This window comes from Pezoporus wallicus, unplaced genomic scaffold (assembly GCF_028554395.1).
Source record: "Pezoporus wallicus isolate ANWC-B61680 ecotype Strahan unplaced genomic scaffold, APGP_CSIRO_Pwel_v1 scaffold_6445, whole genome shotgun sequence".
NCBI classification, from domain to species: Eukaryota; Metazoa; Chordata; class Aves; order Psittaciformes; family Psittacidae; genus Pezoporus; species Pezoporus wallicus.
In genome coordinates, this window is record NW_026641753.1 from 6,338,372 (window position 1) to 6,358,950 (window position 20,579).

Sequence of the window (20,579 nt, forward strand, 5' to 3'; positions counted from 1 at the left end):
TAGGAGTGAAGGATGGTATCAGTGATACAATACAGCACTTCAATTTGTAGAATTTTTCCCATTTACAAATAAGTATTTCAGATGTTCATTTAAGAACGCATTAGTAGTATGTAGCTCAACTCACTTTAATAATTTTGAATATGTCATGCATTCTACTGTAAATAACAGCTAAAAACTTATTCATTACCACCCTGATAGTATAAGCTATGAAAACAGTGATTTCTTCTTAGGGAAATATTGCAGGAAACCTGCTGCTTTACTGTGTCATGGTGTAGGAAGGGCTGGCTACTCCCTGTGGGGCAGAAGCAAAGAGTTTTTGAGGGCTACTGTGAATGATACCAAAATTAGTGAAAATGTAGTTTAGAAACCTTCGGATACAAAAGTATTGTGGGGTGTTTTTTTTTTTTCTAGAAGAAGTTGAGGAAGTCTGCCTTTATTTATTTCTCTTAATTCAAGAGCTACCTCAACCTCTTCACGTTCTAAGCTTAGAGTGCAGACTTCCTCTCCGCCCTAATTTGAGAACCTTATTTTTAACCATAACAACATGAATTCACATTCAGCAGCTACATATATCAATATGAAACATAAGGTTATTCCATGTCGTTCCACTCTGATATCCTACCCACACCTGCAGGAAAAAGTTCTGTGGAGACAAGGTTTATTTTATAGGGTAAAATAAAACTGAAGTGATAACACAACTACTTGTGCTATAATATTTAAGAATACTCCTTGAATAAGTCTTATTAAAAGTATGTGTCTTGTGTTTTTCTTCTGGCTTCAGTACACTTTCAACCCAAGGAACCAAAGTTAGACGAAAGACTTTTTCTGGGAAGCACTGATAAGAATAGCTCCATTGGTTAGAAATGATGAAGGCACATTTTGAAGCCTCTTCAAGTGAATACTTGTGATGGCTTGTGAAGTTATACGCATGTGTATTGCTTCAGAAAAAAATTGACCTTTACAGGAAAAACTGAATAGAAAAAAAATTGCAAATGGAAATTGAATCAGGTTCTTGAGATTTCTTCCAGGTCTCTGTAGCTCTAATAACCTCATCATGCTTGTACTTAATGGCTTAGCCTTGACTGTTATGATGCAAAAGTAGGGCCTGGAGATCAGTGAGTTATTCATTGGAAAAACATTTATTATTCTATAAATCTATACATTACTCATGAAGAAAGATGAAGTCTATTTATCTGAGCCACAAGTGAAATGTGTAAATTAACAGAATGAAATCAGAGCTAGGGTGCTATCTGACATGTATGAAAGAATAAATTCTACTCTATTTCAGTATTAACACAAAGAAAACACTAGGTAAGCAATAGTGTTGCTTTTAAAAGAAACATTCACAACGGTAATAATACCCAATCAATATTTTTGCTAAAAAAGATCCATGCTGTTGGGCCAGCAGTCAGAAGTGGTGTCAAATATTACCAAAATGTTTCTATATTATTGTTTATTATGATGTTCTTTTAACTAAAATGGCTTTGCTATCAGAAATCAGGCATTTGAGATAATAACATCAAAGATGATAACCTGGAAAGTCAATAATGTATTAAAAAAAAATCAGAATTGATACTTTCCTATTTCTCAGCCTTAGCAAGAGCACAGCCATAGTGCAACTTTCAAGTGTAATTTTTATTTAATCACATGTCAAATTGAAGGCTTACATGAATTAAACTTTAAAAAGCATGCTTTCAGCTTTCATTTTGACATCTAGCATACAATAACTGCCTTTCAAAAGCGAAATAAAATGTTTGACATGCTTTAAATGTTATTTTCAGGTTTATTTGCTTTTTATTTCAGTTCTTTTGTTGTTATTTCAGGAAGCTCAGAAAATACAATTTAATTGTTAAATGTTGCTGGAAAATGTCATATGAGGTACACACTTTGGTACAGTGAAGATTAGAGTCTGCGAATAAATACCCATTGAGGCTGTTAATCAGAAATTTGTGAAGTTGCAGGTTTATAATGTTTTTGATCAGCGATGATTTGGCTAGCGAGTTTGTTCTGTGACCACTGGGCCACAGGAGGAAGATGGGAGTATCAGCTTTGCTTCTAGTAACTTTGGTGAAAAATGGCATCAGTGAAAAGCAGCTTCTTAAAGCGAGTGGTGTTAAAACAATTTTCAGCTGCTTGCCCACCTGGAAGAGGGTTTCATAGGATTGCCTTTTTGCAATAGCCAATAGCTGAAATAGATGACATTTTTGCTTATCAGTAAGGTGCAGTTTCTTTACATGCCTGCAAGAAATGCCTGTAGAGCTATGTAAGTGTAATTCTAAAAAGGCACCCTGAGTAAGTGAGCGTGGCAGAATTACAAGATAGTCTTGCAAGATTATTTCTCATCACTTGAGCCAACTCTTTGTGTGAGTGAATCCAGCTACAAGATCTGTCAATTTTAAGTAATTTCCATTTGAGCAGGTAAAGAGGCTCTGTCTGTTCCCTGATGTTGTGGAGGTAGTACTTCTTTCATTGAAAAACTACAAATAGGTCTAGGGTAATCATCCACATTGAATTTGCAGTTGTCTGGGCAGTCAACTAAGCTTTTACTTGCTTTTTTGAAATTAATTGATTATGCTTCCTTCATCTAAATAAATTAATAAAGTGGGAGGAGTTATTTAAATCAGTAATAAATGGAAGCCTAGAATTACTTGCTTATACTACTATGAAACAGTTAGATTGTTAATCACAGTGAGGAAAAGTAAAGTTAGTTATCAAAGCTTTCTCTTCATGTATTTTCCATTAGTAATTATTGAGGATTTAAGATACCAGTTATTAATGTTAGTCTTATTAAATCAGTAGGACTAGATATATTTGTGGTAAGAGTGTAAAAGAGTTGTATTGGATTTTTGAGCTTTTCTATAGCTGAAAATGTAATGTTTTGTCAATATTTAAAAAGGCAAATATTGTAAACTGGAAAACCAGTAGGTCTCTTTGATTTGACAAGCATAGAAAATCAGAAGCTGAAAGGGATGCAATCAGTAAAGATAAGACAGTAGATGATTCTGCTGAACTTGTTCAGTAAATAGAAGGGCTTGTTCAACAAGCTTGATCTGTATGAGACGACAATTGCTGTATTGACAGTAGTTGGGAATGTTATTTTTCATGTGAGATAGGGAAAATGTTTTTAATGTCCACTGAGCTTGGACTTTGGAAATCTAATTTGAGTAAAAAAGAGTAACAAGCTACATTTATGCATTTTGTCTAATACAAAGTTATCAAGACGACAGAGTAACATCTTAGATTTAATGTTCTGAGCTTGTGGCAGGTACACCCACCCAGACCAAAGCCCTCCAAAGCTTCCCCCCCACCAGACAGATGCCTATGATAGCTCCTGCATGTGCAGCTCTTGTCCCCCCCACATGGTGGCGCTGGTGGGTGCAAGGGCAGGAGGCTGGGTCCTGAGCCAATGGGGGGCTACGTGACCGTATGGGGCCACAGCTCATAACCGACTTGGGTATAAAAGGATCCCCTCAGGGCACCATTTGGAGTCGGGCCTCATTGGAGCAGTGGTCTGCAGCTGGGAACAGTCCCCTCGGGTCAGGACGTTGTCCAAGGGAACTCCTGAGGTTCAGAGGTGTTCCCTTTCAGGTGAAATAAAGTGATTAGTGAGTGATTGTGCACTTTGAGTCATTGGCTATAAAGGTTCAGAGCCAGCAGTGTAATGTTGAATCCATGTGACATCCCAAGTCTGGAGTTTGTGTTGGTGGAGCTTTAATTGAGTTTGAGGAGCACATTTCATTTAGCCTCAGCTGCTGGGACAGCACTGCAATAAGTATGTGAAATACACACTTATAAAACAATTGGTAGAACCTATTTGGGCCATAATAATTGTGCTGTACCCTACTAAGTCTAGGGAAAGGGAAAATGAAAATACTGGCTTGTCTTTCTGGAGTTTCATCATGCTTTCCATTGGATTTGTAGTTGGATCCTATCGAGCAATTTGATTTTGTGTTATTCTGAGAACTTTACATGTATAGTAGCTGGGTCCAGTGTGTCTCAATCAAAACGTATGGAACAGAAGATTGTTGTTTTGGAACAAAAGGTGACAGTTGAGTATAAAAAGATTTGAACTGGAAATCATAGCTTGGTTAAGGATTTTCTTTAACAACTGAAAAGTACCGATCGTAACTGGAGATAGTTGTCTGGATATTTAAAGCATGGATTTTATGCCTTCCTGGCATTTGAAAGACATAAGCAACTGAGAAATAAATATTAATAGCAACTTAGCAAATATTTTTTACTACTCCTTCATTCACTGGCTGCTAACAGTGGAAAATGAAACTGTTGAAGTAATCCTGTTCTTTTACTTCTGTGCTGTCTTACAGCATCTCCTAAATAAGGCCTGTTTAAAATCAGAATTATCATCTAAATAATATAATTAATTCAACATAAATTAAACAGTAATGTTTTTTCTTTATGATCTCCTTTTAAAAGAGTATTAATTTGCTTCAGTGAATGAAGATAATAAGGTTAATAGTTTAATGTTCCTCAGTTGATATCTGCTGCTTTTTCTATTACCTTTTTTTTGGTTTTGATTATAAATTGGCTAACCCCTGGTGTATAATTCCAGAAATCATCCCTTCAGTGTATCCAAAGCTATTTACTTAGACTCATCTTTTATTATTCCCACTGCCACAGTCTAATTATTGTAGTGAAAGATTGAACACAGAATAGTTTGGGGCTTTGATCAGTCTTCATATAAATTTCAATAATGAGAGTAAAAGGTTTGCGGTTTTCGGAGATAATTTGATCCCTCCAGACACAGACTGCCTTTGCAAAATGCAGTGAATGCCGTACGAGACCTCTGACAGGATTTGTGTCTGGGCTCGTGACATCTCTGGGAGCAAAATTCTTTTTCCCTACCAATAAAGAGTAATTTAATATTGTTACATTTGTCAGAGAAACTGTACATTTTTCCTTACATTTTCACTTCATTTTCCCCTATCAGTCTAATTGTCTGCATTACAAATTCCTGCATCAGCATTTTCAGGATGCACTACGAATCCATAATGGGCTTGCCTGGACTTCTCTCTTTTCAAAAAATATACTTACTGTCTGTCAAATAAATAAAACAAACCATAATCCTTGTTATTCTCTTAGTATCAGTGCTAACTCCCTTTGGAGATAAAGAGAAAGGAGCTGGAGTCTGGGGATATTTTATAATCTTATAAATTGAAATTTAAATGCCTCAAGGAGGAAATTTCCAAAATAATTGTGACAGAAGATAAGTCCCAGCTTTTGGCAAAATTTCATTGGAATTACTTGTTTCAGATCATTGTCTGATACTGCCTGAATTAAGAAAATGGCAGCACTGCCATGCAGAGAAATAGCTGGGGCTTTTTCATCTTGATAAATTCTTCCCAAAGAGCTCTGTCATCAGCAGTATCAGGTGTGGCATACTCAGGAACACTGTCAAATTAAAATCATGAGCCTTTACCTGATGCCAGTTTATTTTATATTGGCTGTTTTTTTATCTTTTGGATAATAACATCTCAATTTATGGAACTAAATATTTACATTTTTTTACTGTATGTGAGAGCTAAAATTTGGTTGTTCAGATTGTTTTTCTTTTGCAGGGGGCGTGGGGGTGTTTTTTGTTCTTCTCACTGGGCCAGGCAGTCTAAAAAAGGCCTTGATATCTTTCTGGTCTCCTTTACTGTCACCTGCTTAAGAACTTCTGCTGTAGTTTGATGCCAGACCATGAAACGAAAGATTCACTTGTTTACACTTGGTGCATCCCAGCCATACGTAATAGTAACCGTTGTGTTCCCAGCCTAATCCCGGTATTTTACACTAGAACTTGGGCCAATAACATTTTAAGAATATTTTATTTTTAAGGCTCACTAGTAGCTTGGGGATGAGAAAACACAACCCAGCATGAGTACCAAACAGCACATGTGCAACATAGACAGCATGAAGGCAATGTAAACCTCACAAAATACACAGAGGTTTTACAAACAGTTTGTGCAATAAAGGTTGATTTTTCATAGATACTGTGAATATCAGGCTCATTTAAAGACCAAAGTAGTAATATATTCTGTTTCCACATGCTGCAGCGACGCATCTGTGCAGTTCTGTATGCAGGGAGCAAATCAGTGACATTGCAGGAATATTTTCACTGGATCAACTCCACAAAACTTTAATTATTTAGACTTTCAGGTTAAAGTCAACTGAGACTGCTGGTAAGAACAGGGCTCCGAGAGGCAGTTGACAGTTAAAAGGTAGAAGAGGATAAGTCATACTAGTAATTTCTGTACATCCTCCTGTTCTTTGGACTGTGCAGAGACACTCCATATATCTCTGTCTGTGGTGGGAAAAGGATAAGAGAGATGAGAGAGATGATGGAGGAGCAGAACCACTGCCCCAGCCAGCCTTCCAGGTTGCCCTGGGAGCAGCTGCAGATAACATTCTTCTGGTGACATCACAAATGCATGGAGGAATGTGGGGGAGTTAGCTGGGAATCTTTTGCTGTCTGAACTTTTCTCCAGTGGGCTGTAAGGCTTCTCCTGCAGTGACAGGAGGGAGGTCTTCTCCCCTTCCATCCTGTGTGATGGCAAGTCATTCTGCATTCAGGTTTTCCGAGCTCAGCTGATGGCTTGGCTTGATCTGCTCCAATTTTTCTTAAAGATCTGGCAAATGAGAGAGGGTCTGAAATCTGCAGATTTGGTAAACAGGAAAGCAGGAGCTTGAAGGCAAATGTACTTGATGATAAACAGATGAAATCCTCTGGAAAAAATAGAAAGGCATGAAGAAGGAATGCAACGGGCTGCCCTTCAGCTCCAGCAATCAATGGTGATAACCAGAAAGTGGACAACCAGCAAAAGGTCATTAGAAAAGGAGATGGGCATTATAGTGGTTGGCAAAGAAAATGTGTTATGCTGCCATGAAAAAAGGCAAAGTAGTAGTGGAGCCTTCAGGAGATGTGAAATGATCCTTCTGCTCTACTCCACTCTTTGAAGATCTCAGCTGAAGCTCTGTAACAAGTTTTGAGCTGTGCACAGGCAGGCATGTGTGAGTGTGTGTGCAGGGAGGGAGCAGTAAGATATATCAGAAGGCACATAGCAGATTAAAATAATCAGGTCTGTTTATTCTGAAGAAGACTAAAGTGCCAAATGCCAGAAAGATGAGTGGGAATAACCAGACCATGATGGATGGGACTGAAGAAGTGATTTATTTTGTAACAAGAAAGAGGCAGGTTAGACATCAGAAGAAAACTTCTCCATTAGCAGTGGTGAAGCGCTAGAACAGCTTTTCTGGGAAAGCCATGAATTTCTTACTGCTAGCTTCTAAGGGTTTTCACTCACATCTGTCAGGAATTGCACATGTAAAGTTGATCTTGCCATTTTCTTGGCTGTACCACACTGTACAGCAGCTGTCTGTGGGCATATGTAATAACGTCACAGTGATGAAAAGGGATTTTAAAAAGCAGAGGAACTTCACTTCTTAGCAAAAATGTAATATAAGCAATGGAGTTCAACACCATCACCTATAGGAACCAAATATCTAGGGACCTCTGACAACATCTGCTCTGTTATAAACACTATATATACTTCTTTTTGCATAATTGCATCAAAAATCTGATCTCCAGCTTTTACTAATCCCAGGAGTTCTGGAGCTGGAAAGTTTTGCATTGCCTTTCAAATGGAATTTTGTGTAACATCAAGCTAAGAACATCTTGAATTGTTATTTTGGTTTTTTTTTGAATCTTCATGTTTCTAAAACACATGGAAATAAGACACATGGAAATGAGCAGGGGAGCTGCTTATTTTTATTTTTTTTCCATATTTTCATTTAATACTGGGAGAGATATACATTTCAGTTATTCAACTCCTAAATCACAGAGTCACTTCGGTGATGAAAATGCCTTCCGATCCCTGAGACATCAGGTTCTTCCTTTCACCTGGCGCTTCCTTCCACAGCAGTGCTGTGACACTTTCCCTCCTCAGCTCTCTCTGTTTTCCAGCTTCCAGCCTTTTTATAGTTGATGCACAGGTCTATGGTGTAACAGAAATCGAAGGGGTTGTAATGAAATATCTGAAGGAGAGTAGTGGAATCTACTTTTAAACAATTGGTTTAATGTCTGTGCAAATTAAAATTGTTTGCAATGCATAAGGCTTGTTATTGTTTGTTCTTTCTTCTGGCTTAGAAGAATTCAGCGTTAGAAGTGTGTCGCATTTTTTAGGCCCAAAAGTGTGGAGCAGCTTTTAATGGGAAAGAAAATGGTTTTTGAAAACTAGAAATCTGAGCAGTGAAATAAATTGAGCCTCAAAAAGTGATTGAAATCTCAGAGTCAGGATACAAAAGGCATCCAAAGACTTATGAAGTCTGACACAGTCTGTTTAGTTTGAGGTGTCTTTCATTTTGCATCAGGGCTTACATTTTTAAAAACCAGAAGAAAGCATTGCTGTCAGGTGGAGTGGGTTTGAAAGCAGGCTGCTGCTCATGAAAGCCTGAAATTGTGCACAACTCCAGATAATGCGTCTTCAGCAGATAACTGAAATAATACATTTCCTAAATTGGTTGCATTAAGCAATTACCGATACTGTAGTGGAAACCATATAATTTTCTTCCTTCCTTGTAGCCTCAGCGCCGTGTCACATTTCACCTACCAGATGGCTCCCAGGAAAGCTGCAGTGACAGTGGGCTTGGAGACCACGAACCCACGAGCGGTGCTAGCACATCGCACCCTCTGCCCCTCGGCTTCCCCCAGGAAGAGTATTATGAGCAAGCTTCACCCAACAGCCGGACAGAAGGAGATGGCAACTCAGACCCGGAGTCCAGTAAGTGATGAACTCTGGTCATCTCAGTTGTTAAATCATTTGAGTATCAAAAGTGGGCTTCTCGTTCAAGCAATTATTAAAGCCATTGATTTGAATACGGCCAAGGACACCCCATATTTCTAAAAATGTGAAGTCTGACCACTGAAAATAAAACACTCTTGAGCTGTACAGAGTTTATGGGTAACCTGGTATTTTTATAGATCTGCTGTGCTATACACAGAGGAGCTTTCTGATGAGGTTAACACTGTTGCCCTTACAGTCATAAATACTGTGCTGAGAGACTTTATTCTTTTTAATGTGTTTCCCTACCCAACGCTACTGCACGCTGTAGCTTGTTTTAACGGAAAGGACTTCTGGATGATGAGTAGGTCTGTAACCACACTGCAGTGTCCAGAAATGAGGTTTTCTTGATTTCTCTTTTGAGAGTAGCTATGGCATGTAGTAATAATAATCTCCAAAAAGTTTGTCATCTAGTTTCTGCAGTTATCACTGGCTTCTCATGACATTGAAAACAGCGAAGCAAAATCAATATGAGCTCAGGACCATGCTAAAGCTATGGATACTGGCTGGTTTTGCTTTCCCTCCTGTGATGTGACAGCCAGTTGGAGACCGCTGTACTTTAGTTAACTGTTAATTGCCCAGGGGCTCTTTATCTGGATTAAATTGAACTGTGCCATTGATGAAGAGATACCTGAATGTGTGAAAGCCTCTAAGGGCTTGTTAGCAGGCTATTAAGTGATGTGAAAATACATCTGTTCTGGGCAAAACTTGGCCCGAAAGGTGTATTTCAGCTGCTTTAGTGTCATGATGAATGAATTAGTAAGTCCTATACACTTGAAATAGCTCTGGGTGAGAAGGTACTTACATCTTTGCACTGGCAAATACAGCATCCAGCAGAGAACATTACCTCTGACTGGTAATGGCTGACACATTCAGCCTGGCTATTGAAAATCACCTTGCTGCCTTTGCCTTGTGCTGCCTGAGACTGGAGTCTTGAGGGGCTTGTCTGCAGGGATGAGGTCCATTCTCTCTTTTTCTTGAAGTTCAAAAGCTATTAACTGGGGAGCCTCAGTTTCAGACTTTTAAAAATTGTAGTTATGGTTCCTGAAATAATGCCAGAATGTTGCTGTTTTTTTTCTGAGCTGATAGACAGCTGACAAGAACCATCAGAGGGTTTGGATGTTGGGTTAAAAACACTATTCATTGTTTGCTTTTGTTTGTGTATATATATTCAAGGCTGTATTATACCCTTAAGAACAGTCTAGGCAGTCAAACTGAATTCTTTACACAATGACACTCTAAAGGGCTACAGACATACCCCAAACAAAGAAAGTATCAAGTTATATATGTCTCATTTGCTGCTTTTGCTATGCATACTCATGATCTGAACTTGTTTGCCAGCTCTCTTTTGTTATCTGTAACTCTGATATTTATGCCTTGCTGACATGAGCATGATGTACATGAAATGAGCATTTGGGTCCTCTCATGCAGAAAGCATGGGACAGGACCTGGTATGAGGAGTTGTTAAAACAGGCCTGTGAATCCTGTCTTGGCTTTACAAATAGGCTCAGTGCTTTTTGAGCTCAGTTTTTGCAATTTCAGAACTATGGATGACGACTCTTCTAGAATGTTGCCCTAAAAGCAATACAGCTATGACATCTGAATATCATTGACACATAACACTGTGGAGAATAAGCAGATGTCTGATGTCTTTTCAAGTGTGAAGCTGAAAAAGTTTCATCACCTGTCTTAATTACCTGCCAGTTCAGTTTTAAACCCGACATCACAGTTCAATTAGCATTTATGTTATGTGAAGATTTTTTGCTGTTCTAACTTGTATCTTATTGAAACAGTTTAATTGACACAATACGGTGTGATGCTTACAGTGTGGAGAGCGCAGTTTGCAGTCCTTTTTGGTGTTTTATGCTTATATTAATGGCAGCATCTAGTGGCAGAAAAAGAGCAGATATAAATAGATGTTGGTATATGCTCTTATACATCTAAATAAAAAAGAGGAGGAAGACCCACAGCATATTTTTATTCAGTATACTGCTGCAAAGTGACCTTTTGTAGGTAAGATACCAAGGTATCTTGCGTGCTGATATGATACCATTCAGCCTGATGATACCATTCATTTTGTTCATTTGTGCATGCATGACACAGTTAATAGTGAAAACCATTCTGAATTGGTAGTTTTCTCTACAGACATGCTGCTAGTTCTTTGATTGTTGCTTTTTTCATCTAATTTGGAGTGGCATGATATATTCAAAGTATCTTTATTTTTGTTTCATGGACAAAAATGTTAATGTGAAAAGAGAAAGAAATATATGGTCAGATAATCTGAGTAGAATTCATATAACAGAATAAGCGTGGCCTTCATTGTCTTTCAAGATCTTTAATTTCAGACCTGTCTTAATCTGAAACTTTGTCTAAAGCATTAAGACTGATTAATCATCTGATGGTAATTTAGTTCAAATTTGCCTACCAAGGAGACATAGAGTTGGCCTGAAACAACTTCAGTAACATCTATAGCCTACTAAGATGTAAAGTAGCTTGTGAAAACTGATGACAGATGCCACGTCACTCAGAGATATATTCAAGTGTTTTTTCCCTTTTTTTTCCTAAATATAGTTCTTTGGTTTTCTTTGTTTCTCTAATAGTGGAAATTATTGTATTTTGGAAACTTTCCATTTATTAACAATAGAAAAGTATGTATTACACAACACTGCAAAAGATGACCACAACTTAAAATAAAAAAATCTGAGAAATGGTGGTGAGAGGAACCCTTACAAATTCATATAGGAATTTAGGAGTGAAGCAAGGGGGAAAGAATAACTGTAAAAGCATTGTGGCTAGAAAAGTATGAGCAATTTCTATGCACACCTTTAAAATTAGTTGACTATACTAATTAAAATTAGAAATAGGCTATTTAAATGATTTGTCTTCTCTTACTTTAGTTGTCATCTCAAAAAAAGCATAATGTGCAGTGTGGTAGGTGCATCATAAGGAAGAGATGCCAATAAGCTGTCACACTAAGTAAATACTAATATAAAAATGTATGTAGGTTTGTAGAGAACATTATCCTTAAGTAACAGCACTAATGTGTGTGGCATTCATATGTTTTCTGTTCATAAATTGCTCAAGCAATTCCCTATGCTAAGGATTCGTAGTGGCTGTAAGCAGTAAGGTTGACGAAAGGGAGTAGAAAGGTAAATGTTATGCTTGGTTATTTAATTCATGTGGCATATTAATGACAAATGTTCATGCTTCACCTGCTTTTATAGCCTTATCAAAATAATCTGTTGGTTGTTTTTTTTTTCCCCTCTAGAGAATAAATCTATTTTTCTTACTTATTTGGAGGAGGTGGAGTATGCCCAGTTCACCTAAGAAATTGGGCAGAGTAAGAGGAATATGATTGCAACTTAGGGGAAAGCAAAAACAACAAAAAACCCAAACAATAAAAAAAGCCAAACAGAAACCCAGAAATCTGAAATTAAATAATTGTAATTATGTTGTATAAATAAAGTGAAAGTATCAACAAAGCTGTTTGAAACTTAAAGGAGTGGTTAATGAGGCAAAACACACTGAGATGCCAGGTGTTTGAAGAGGAGAAAGCTGGCATCTTAAGGAAAGGGAGTCTCCATAAGGATATTTAACATGAATTAGTGGGTAATAAGCAAAGAAAGTTGTCTTGAACATCAGAAGGTGTAGAACTAAGGAAGGAATGCCAAAAGGCGAGCTGATAGGAACTGTAATTTCATGGTTGCTCTGAGCTGGTGTTGCTAGAGGCATCTATGGCTGCTTGTTTGGATCTTCTAATCGCTCTTTCTCCTGTGGCAGCACAAGCAATTGTAGAGCTGCTTGGATGAACTGGATAGAAAAATTCATCTGGGTTCAACCTGATCTAAGGGAGAAAAGGTTATTTGTAAACAAATCATTTCCCCAGTTCTATTTGTTACACGGTACACTACTTGTGGACGGCAAATGAGGGAAAGAGGAGCTGGTGCAAAGCTTATGCTGGCTTTAAGTGATCATCAGACTTCAAGAGAATTAGTCTTAAGAAGAATTAAGGCTCTAATCTGTGGTATTTGGGCACATAAGAAGGAGGTTTGCAGCAAGGATGACATCTGTTCAAGATTAAAGATAGCATATTTCTTCTCCAAAATTAAAAGAACACTTTCACCTTGCCTTAATTTTTGATAAGGATGATGTTGATGAGAGCAAAGACAGGCTGATGAAGAATGATGATAATGGAAGTAAAAGTCAGAGTAGGTTCAGTGCAGTCATGTGGAGGAGAGGAGATAATCTTCCTCCCAGGATATCAAAACTGATAGTGTTTTCCTTATTTTTCTGTAATTCTAAGAGACGAGGTGTCAAGGAAAAAGAAGTACTCAGGATTTGCCACTGGAAAACATTTACCAGAAAGATAGGTACATTCAAAGATAAAACTACAAATGTATGATAGGCTTTGCAAGAGTAGTACTAGATTACCTCTATTATCTCACTTCAATGACATGTATTTTTAATATTGGCTAATACGTGTATAGTTAGTCTATATAGATTTAAGAACTAATAACTATTATTATGACATTAAGGTGGAGCATTAGGAATTAAGAAGGAAAAGACAGATTAATACAGGAATGGAAAGATCTTCATCATTATCTTCATTAATGAGTTTGGCATTAAAAGCAGGAACGTGTCAATGAAATATTCTGCTATCTCAAAGCCAAGCATCACTGAAAATAGAGGAGGAGGTGTGTATGACACAAGAACTGGATTTTGTTAAGGATTTGGAGTAATAGCAGCGGGATGAAATCTAATAGTTGGGAGTCTTTCTTATAGGAATGGGTGTAGCTAGTATATAAATCACCAGCTGAAAATGACATAAAGAAAAAAAAACAACTGAGTATTACAAAGATAAACCATAAATCACTGGTACCTAATGTGATTGTGGAAAAATCCTGGGTTACTCCTAGTACAGGAGGAAAAAAAAAGAGGAAAAAAAAACCAAGACACTGATGATACCACAACTAGCCTATTACAAATACTGTTGGCTTCCCACATTAGAGGAAGGTGAACTCATGGGAGTACCAGGCATAAAGAAATATTATTAATAACAAGGGAATGGAATGCCTGCATACAGAATAAGGAATTAATATTGGCTTGTTAAACTGCAAGGTAAAAGCTGTCTGGGGATTAGGACTGCTCTCAAGTAAGAGCAGAGAATGGGGGCCAACATGAAGTACTGGGTTGCTTCACAAGCAAATGAACTGGTGCTGTCTGTAAACTAGCCAAGGCCAGAAATTTGGGGATTTCAAACAAGATCAGTGAGGAAGCATATAAGCAGGCAATGAGACTGCTGTCTGGTTTGAAAAAGAAACTTGATAAATTTATGAGAGGGTAAATAAATTGCCCTCTGTAATAGAAGCAAATCTAGTCTGTGATCTGAGAGGTCCCTTTTCTGTCTTGCTAATATAAATGCTGGCAGTGAGGATGTTTGCCGAGTTTCAGTGCTGTGTTAGCCCTTGACTTCCAGTTCCAGCCCCTGCCTGGACACTGGGCTGGCTGCATCACCCAGCTTCGCTCTGCTGCTGCTGATCACTGGTGCTGGCTGGGAGTCACACTGGCAGCCTGGACTGTCAGAGGCACCATGAGAGGCTTTCCTTAATGACAGCTTTGCAGGGTCCTGTAAATCTCGTTGACGTTGTTGTGAAGAAGAAAGGGTCAGTGCTGCACGCTGATGGCAGACAGCTGAAGGCAGGAAGCTTGCTCTCCCTGGGGAAAGTGGCTGCAGTTTTTGCCATGCTGACTTGTCTGATAATCAGAAACTCCGCAGTTGCTGAAATACACTCTTTAAACATCCTCAGTAAGACAGCTCTAGCAGCTGGACTTCAGCCCTCATGCTGGAGCGCAACAAAAAGTAAAACTATGAAGTTTTAAGTGTCTTGTTCCCTGTCTGGAAACTGGGACTAGGTGTGTGCTTGCCAGAGATAGGAGGGGTTTTTTTTTAAATAGCCATTTCATTTTTGAAATCCCTGTGTGCTTTCAGTTCCAGAATAAGGTTGAAATGTAACAGTAATATTTTAGTTCTGTTGTTGCTGTATTATAAACACACTATAGCACTTATGTCTAATTTAAGTAAAAAAAGGAAGACACTGTCATTAGTTAAAGATAATAAATCTTGGGCTAAAATACATCCCAGTCTACCACATCTGCCCACTGGGTCCTTTTACTTCTACTGTATTGGGTTTTTCTATCCCCACGGATGAACGCTAATAATTAATTCAGAAAGTGCTGAGGTAATTAATCTTTCTGAGGCAAAAGAGTTTGATTGATCTTCTACCTTTAATCAAATTAGCTTGTACGTAGGTGGGAGAGTGTAATGGCTGACTATGGTACTGTACCACTTTGTGAAATGCCAACCTTTCCGATGACCTCCTGAGAGCACGCCCGTGAATCACAGATATATAAACCACCACAGCAATCATTAAGCGGCTGTTTGATTTAAAAGATGGGGGAACTGGCAGAGATCAAAACCAGAATGTTCTCAACATTCACATTATAGAGTACATCTCCTTTAGAAGTGCAACTTTATATCTGCATGGCATATGTTTGAGGGCGTTGAATGTCACAGGGCTGACAACTGTATGGATTTTCCAGATGTTTTAGCTGTCTGTTTCTAAAATAAAATAACTTTCTACTCGTAAGCAGATAGAGTGAAGCGAGCCAACAGACCCTGCTATAAAATAAAACAAATCATTATGATATTCTTGATTTGTTGATGACTGGAGATTGGAGAAGGGGGAAGAGGTCAGACTGGAAAGGTGAATTTACAATGATACAGATGAGTGGCTTTTGCAAGCAGATTTTCACTTGTACCTAAGAGGATGCAGATAGTATATTCAGAAATAATTCCATGACTTGGTAATTTGATCCCTGAGTGCCTGACTTAAGAGTTATTAAGGCATCTGACACACAGGGGCAAAACCGGACAAAGCAAATTACATGTAAAAATGCAAAAACAAAAAGATTGTACAAGTCAGACCCTATCAGTCAATCGCAGCACTGCAAACATAGACTCTGCGTCTGAAAACCCTATACTTCCTGTGATTAAGGAGCACTCTATAAATTCTTCTAAAAGTAAATTTTAGATGGAGGAGACCTTATCACCATGTCCTAGTACTTGAAAGGTATCCACAAAGAAGACAGAGACTCCCTTTTTACAAGGAGCCACATGGAAACAGGAGGCATTAATGGGAATGAGTTACTCCTTGGGAGATTCCCTGTGGAGACAAGAGGAAAATGTGTCACAATGTGAACCACCAGCCATTGGAATAATCTCCTCAGGGGAGTTGTGGCTTCTCCTACATTGGATACTTTCAAGATTCAGCTGGACAGGGTGCTGTGCCTCCTTGTCTAGACTGTGCTTTTAGCAAAAAATGTTAGACGAAATGATCCTTGAGGTCCCTTCCAACCTGATTGCTACTTATGATTCTGTGATTCTGTAATTTATTGTTGATACTAGAGTATGATGCCTTAATGTATATTTTCTACCGTTTAAAGACAAGTAAGATAAAAGCAAATTTTCTGAAATGCGCCACGTATTTTCATGTAAAATCAATGGGGATTGATAGGGAAAATCACTGGGGAATATCTGTTGGATTTTCTAGACTACAAACTGGGATGAAGTAATTCAGGCAATAATAATATGTGAATGCCATCTAATGTTCTTCTCGACTGAGGTTTATAGTAGAAGCTTCTCTGTCTAAAAAGATTAGAAAGAATAGCTCCACCTTGCAGTTTAGAAATCATTCATCTCTTGCAAAATAATAAGGACGGCTTTAAAGTGTTTGTTTTGTGTTTTTTTTTTAATAATAAATGAGATCTGACATCTAGAAACAGTGATTTAGTGGCAGATGTTCTGTGATATATATTTATGTTATCACTTGGGCTGACATGGTAATGGATAATCCTATTTTTTTTCTTTTTGAGGTTTATGAGAGTTTTAAAATATACTGCTATAACAAGCAGCCTGGTGGGGCAGAGGTGGATAGAGCACACATTTCTTCCCTTAACTTTTTCAAACTCCTTTTAGATTTGACTAGCTGTCATATTTGCAGTAAAATTGGGCCCGAAGTTTAGCTGGGTAAATGGAATCTAATTTGGAGCACCCTGTATCTGGGAGTGTATTAGGGCTTTGATGGTTATGATACCTTGAAAAGTCACAAAGGGCACAGATTAAAACGGAAAGTTTATCTGGAGCATATGAAAGCTGAAGTCATTGATAGAGTTCCCTTCTGGTGACAGCTTTGAAGATGAGTGTATCCTTCCTATCTTAAATCCAGTTATGGATGAGATAGAAGTTTATCACAGGGAAGCAGACCTCTGCAAGGAAAGCAACCCCTTATCTTGTCCACCGGGTTTGCACATGACAAGTGTGAAGATGGGCACAAGTGAAGGGCGGCAGTGGGAGCCTGGGGTGGCAAAGCCATCCCGGTCCAGCAAGGCTCCCATCACAGAGGGTGATGACCGGTTCTTGACAATGGGTCTTTCTTTGCTTCTGATCTTTATTAGGTCACCCACACAGTAAGATAAAGTTCATATGATGTTTGTGTTTCTGTTACCTACAAGCCATGAATTCATTTTATGTCTTGTCTCTGACTCTCTTACTTTGTCTCACTTTTTCACTTTTTTCTTATTTTAAAAATAGGATGATGCAATTTGTTTTCTTTTTTTTCAAGTCAGGCTAATCAGTGGCACTGGGAGGAGGTCTCAGAAACATGAAATATTAAGCTGCTTGTTAGCTTCTGTTCCTGTTTTAAAAACAGAAATACGGGAGAAAGGAAGAAAAGTTTTTTGTGTGTTTTATTCAATTTAAACCGTGTGGAAGATTGTGGGATTATTATTTCAGTTGAAGCATCATAATTTATTATTTGATTTCACTCTGATTAATGAACGATATATCATGAAATATATTTAATGACTGTCTGCAGCTACCATTCTGTTTTAGAAATTAAACAGAAGAATTGTATTTATTGAACAAAAAAGACTCCTAATTGACAGTGCACTCAAAGTCACATTTTCTGAGTCAAATCAAATCAACACAATAAATCTAGTGATTGTTGTCCTTTCTTTTGTGTAGAGATATGGTCATACTTTGATCTGATGTTTTCCTTAATTGGACTTTTGGTAGGGAAATAGGATCCAATCTTGAGATACACCTTAGGAGCAACTAGAATTTTTGTTCCAAAAGTCTTGTGTGTATCCATATATTCTTGAATAAGGGAGATATTTTTTGCTTTTACTCTTTGAATATCTTTTAGTCTTTTGGAAAAGCAGCATGTTTTTAATAAGCTGCTCTTTCTGTGGTTTTTGAGTCTGCACTGTGATCCTTTTATTTCCCGGTTAGTTTTCAAAGCTCAGCTTTGCAGCAGTCAGGTCAATGGAAGGCTCAGAAACCTTTGCAGAGGCTGTGCACCAGGGGAATGCAGGGCTGGTGTCCTTGGTACATGCTGTTGATCCTAACACCAGTTTTTCTTGAAACCTACTGGTCACTAATAATGATAGGCACATTCTGAAAAATAAAACAGATTTGTCTGGGTTGAGCTGGAGAAACCTAGGCAAATATTTATGATGATGCTGTTGGATTTATATTACATAGGAGGTTGAGATTCTCACCTTTGTGTTAGATATCAATAATAACGTTGCTGCTTTCTAGTTAGTGGCAGGATTTTGTATGGTTTGTGTCATTATTCAGAATGTTGCACGATTCAGTACTTCTGTTATGAAACCAAGTGACAGACTAATTGTTCTTAAGAGTTTTCAGAGTTAACTTTGACTCTGCACATTGCTGATTTCAGCAATGCCCGTAGCTCCTATCTCATGTATCCCTTTCACAATTTTCATGTTGCTCTTACCCTGTCTTGGTTATTTGTACATATCCATTCCCATGTTTCCATTTGAATTATCTGGTAAAATCCCTGGATTACGGACAGAAATTTGCTATGTATTTGTGGGGCTGAGTGCAATGTGGCTGCTATGCTGATTTTATGGTCACAGTACAATTGTAGTAAAAATCATCCGTAGTACTTGCATAATAGAAGTACTGCAGATCTATACAAATAACATGCAGTACTAGCAATGCTTTTAAGTGCCTGTGAGCTCTTTTTATTTTCATTTCATCCTACAAAAATAGACATCACCTTGTCTTGTATTGGATTCCTGAAGTTCAGTCACACTGCTAATGATGATGTGAATTGGAAAACTGGTCATGAGGTGAAAAGGCAGGAGCCCTGTGTGGCTTGGGGGGGAAGAGAGGCAGCATCGTGCTGGTTAGTCTGCACAGTTGCCCAGCTGATCAACAGCTTCAGAGAGGTTCTCACAATAAGAAGTTATTTTAACCTGTACTGTCTAGCAAATATTCACCTGTCTGTGCATGTTAGTAACTCGAATTTGCTGACTGTATTTAACAAATGCTTTTGTGTTCCTCAGATCTGTGTTATCTCTGACAGGGTACATAACAGTGGTGCATCCTGAATAGCTTGGCTTAGATGGGGGAATAGGATGGGATAGTGAGATGGAGCAGGAGCTGACAGCATCTTCCCTTTTGCCTCCTTTGTGCTTAAAAATGCATTGCTTTCTGACATGCCTTGCTGCCAAGCAGCACTGTTGCAATGCTTGTCCCTGAAATGCTTAAAACTCTACTTAAAGCCTTTGTGCATCAAATTAAAATTCTCTCTAAATAATAATAGGAAGCAACAACCAGTCCAGCTCAAATGCTGTTTCCAGGACGTGGACATGGCTAGCTGATTCTGTACTGTCTAGTGTACTGAAATTCCTCTCAACTGAAATAACTCTGTTTCTTTGAAACATCAAGAAGAACAATGACACTATTTCAATAGTTGTTCTTTTATCTGCTTATCTTGACTGATGTTTCAAAACCAGTGTCCCAGAAGATTTGTCCTCTATAGGATGAAATGTTATAAAGTCTATTCCTCACCTAATACTTTAAAAGAAAGCAAACGTTTCTCTACCAAGAAAGGCTTTACTCATGTCACATACTAATCATACACCAAAGAACTGTTTAGAAAAAGAAAGACAACCTCTCTCTGTCCTCCTTAATAGTAATGCATATAAAGAAAAACAGTGGCAATAAAGGGAAATAGGGGTGTGAGAGAAATCACTTAGAAAACTATGAAAGCAAATATTGTTTTTATCTCATTAGAACTGATATTAAAGCTTTTCTTTATACACATGCTCATTTTTTTCACTAGGGGTCAAAAATCACTGATTACCGATTCTGGTGGGGTGGAGCTGTCGTACATCTGTCTCTAAAATTAGCTCATTATTTCTCATTTTGTGTAAAGATCACAAGAATCTTTCTTTTCATCAGCCCCATTATCAGTCAGCATCGCTCTTATCCACTCCAATACCAGAAAGTATTCACAGCACTGTGAAAAAAAAAAGAGTATGCCAGAGCAGATCTGTAAACAAAGCAGGTCCTTTACCTTTCGTTGCTATGTCCTGTGAAAAGAATCACATTTGATTATGTCTGTGTGTGAGGTCTGAGTTGTATGCTAAGTAGGAGTTTAGATGATTAAATTACGATTTCTATGTTTTAAAGAATATTAACAGTTAAATAATCAGCTTGGATATTGAACAGTGCAGTTTCCTTTGGCAGATTCTGAATCAAAAGAGGTTTAACCTTTGGGGAAACGATAGGATACTTCCTTCCTAATTTTACTTTATAATTTTGTTTACGTCTCCTAAGCAATAGAGAGATTCAAGGTATAGAAAGAT

General features: G+C 38.0%; 1 protein-coding gene across 4 annotated transcripts in view; it reads left to right on the forward strand.

Moving 5' to 3' along the window:
• PCDH11X (protocadherin 11 X-linked) overlaps positions 1 to 20,579 on the forward strand; it is a 490,198-nt gene that overhangs the window by 345,905 nt on the left and 123,714 nt on the right. For all 4 annotated transcript variants that reach the window (XM_057425083.1, XM_057425087.1, XM_057425086.1 and 1 more), the window contains one exon: positions 8,582 to 8,780. In XM_057425083.1, the coding sequence (XP_057281066.1) occupies positions 8,582 to 8,780 (199 nt within the window). The remainder of the gene's footprint in view (positions 1 to 8,581; positions 8,781 to 20,579) is intronic.